General features: G+C 39.6%; 1 protein-coding gene across 1 annotated transcript; it reads left to right on the top strand.

Moving 5' to 3' along the window:
* Positions 1-175: 175 nt before the first annotated feature.
* Positions 176-2438, top strand: LOC133732772 (ran-binding protein 1 homolog a-like). The gene is made up of 4 exons (XM_062160353.1): positions 176-394; positions 504-655; positions 755-880; positions 1923-2438. Exons 1-4 carry the CDS (start codon positions 246-248, stop codon positions 2147-2149), a joined length of 654 nt encoding a protein of 217 aa, XP_062016337.1. The 5' UTR covers positions 176-245; the 3' UTR covers positions 2150-2438.

Raw genomic sequence — 2438 nt, 5'->3', positions numbered from 1 at the left:
GCGCTGTTATAATAATTTTGCACATATTAGTAATTAGATTGCAAAATTATTACAATAATTTTATCTTTGAAAAAAAAAACACTAGGGTTTATTTTTGATGGGGAATTTCAAGCTCGTAAACCTTACGCTGGCTCACTCCTATAGTGCTAGTATATAAAAACCCTGAAACCCTGATACCTGCTTTGCAGTTTTCCCCTCATTCTCGCACACCCTTCTCTCTCTCTACTACTTCCTACTCTCCAACCATGTCGACCGCCGACGCCGAGCACAGAGAAGAAGAGGAGCCCCTCGCCGGAGATGACGAGGACACCGGAGCCCAGGTCGCCCCGATCGTCAGGCTCGAGGAGGTCGCCGTCACCACCGGTGAAGAGAACGAAGATGCTGTCCTCGATCTGTACGTTTCTCTTGCTCCGATTCATTTCGCATTTGAATTCTAGGGTTTTTTTGTTCTGCTTTTGGTAAACCTAGGGTTTGGGTTTTTGATCGGATCTATCTGTTTGTAGGAAAGCTAAGCTGTACCGATTCGATAAGGATGGGAATCAGTGGAAAGAGCGAGGTGCTGGCACTGTGAAGCTTCTGAAGCACAAGGAGTCCGGCAAGGTTCGCCTTGTTATGAGGCAGTCTAAAACCCTAAAGATCTGCGCCAATCATCTTGGTTAGTATTGAATAGATTGTGTATAGAAAAGGAAGAAGTGTTTTCTTTTGGGTTTAGGGTTTTGATTTTGTTTTTTGTTTTTGGTGTTGTTGCTTGCAGTTCTGCCTAAGATGACCGTTCAGGAGCACGCCGGGAATGAGAAGTCATGTGTGTGGCACGCTACTGACTTTGCTGATGGTGAATTGAAGGAAGAGCTTTTCTGCATTAGATTCGCTTCGATTGAGAGTGAGTTTCCTTTGATCTACTTTACCTTTTCGCATCAATTTGCTGCCTGAAATTGCTATTGGGATACAAGAATATTTGCTATTGTGTTGTCATGTTGCCGATGACATGTAGGAAGTTACTTAGAGCTCATTTGATGTGATGCATGTTTTAATGTGCTCTGTAATTCTCAAGTAATGCTGCTTCATAAAGTTCACATCATTTACTGCATTGAGATATTGTGTGCTTTGTAAACTTCATGACTGATTAGGCTGTTATGTGAGATTTTTTACTGTTTCCAAAGTACTTCGCCCTTCTAAATTCTGATGTTGCACAGATCAAGTGTTTATACATGTCTTGTTGATGTAGCTCTGCTCAATTGGTTTGTCATAGATTTTGTATGTTTGTTCCTTGATTCGGTGACATTTTATGCAGTACAGGGTTAGTTTTGATGGATAGTTGTTTACAGGGATTGTTGTTGGCAGGAAAAAAACCTGGAGTTTAAATTTTTGAATTCATGCTGAATGTTGATTCTTATGTGGCATGTAGCTAGAGCATTATTTTCTGCAGTCTTATGTTTCTCTATACGCACAACCTTATCTATGGGGACTCATGGTTTAAGTTCTAAAAATTAATTGTGTGTCATATTTTTTCCTTGTCATTGGAGAAGTCAGTAACCATAATACTGCACTGAAGATAGAAGATAGATTCCTGTGTCGTTCATTTATGTTGGTTTGAGTAATTCAGCTTCTTTCAGCATGCTAGATCAGATCATATCATCTTTAAAATCTGGTGGTGGCATTCCTAAAATCAAAGATGCCTTCCTTCTGAATGTATCAGAATCAAGATCCAGCTTTAAACTTTGATTTTTTTTTTTTTTTTTTTGTATAAACCTCTGACTATTTAGTTATATCCTCTGCATTATATTAACTCTTGAGAAAAACCGGTTGCTTTGACAATTTTTAGTTAGGTTATCCTAAATACAGTTCAATTGCTCTACAATTTTCATGTACACTTGGTGTGTGCTTTTTATTGATGATGTTTGGCCATTCTTTTTCTGTATCAGATAACAGGTTGTTCATGGAAAAGTTCCAGGAAGTTGCTGAGTCCCAAGAGCCTGAAGAAGAAAATGAAGATGCTAGTGCAGCTGCTGGGCTTCTCGAGAATTTGAAGGTTGAGGAGAAAGAGGCTGAGACCGAAAAGAAAGATGAGGAAGCGGCACCTGCTGAAGTCAAGGAGGAGGAGAAGGACTGTAAGAGTGATAAGGCTGGAGAATCCACTTCCTCAACTTGAATATAGGTGTTTTGTTATATCCATATATATACTTGAGATCCTGATGAGGTTAGTTTGGCTGGCTTCTGTTTTGCGTCAAAGTCTTGGGATAATTCAAGGTGGTGGTGAAGTTGTTGAGTCATTGTTTATGGGCTCAATGCTGTGTGTCTTTTCAGAGTCTGGTTTGTTGTCAAGAGTCTCTCCCTAGAGTTTTCCCATATTGGGAGTAAGTTGCAGGTCAGCGAAAATTACTTGTTATTTATAAACAGAGGAGCTTTTGTTTGGATATAAATTCTTGATTTGTTCACGA

This window comes from Rosa rugosa, chromosome 2 (assembly GCF_958449725.1).
Source record: "Rosa rugosa chromosome 2, drRosRugo1.1, whole genome shotgun sequence".
In the NCBI taxonomy this organism is placed as follows: Eukaryota; Viridiplantae; Streptophyta; class Magnoliopsida; order Rosales; family Rosaceae; genus Rosa; species Rosa rugosa.
This window is presented reverse-complemented; position numbering and strand designations above follow the sequence as displayed.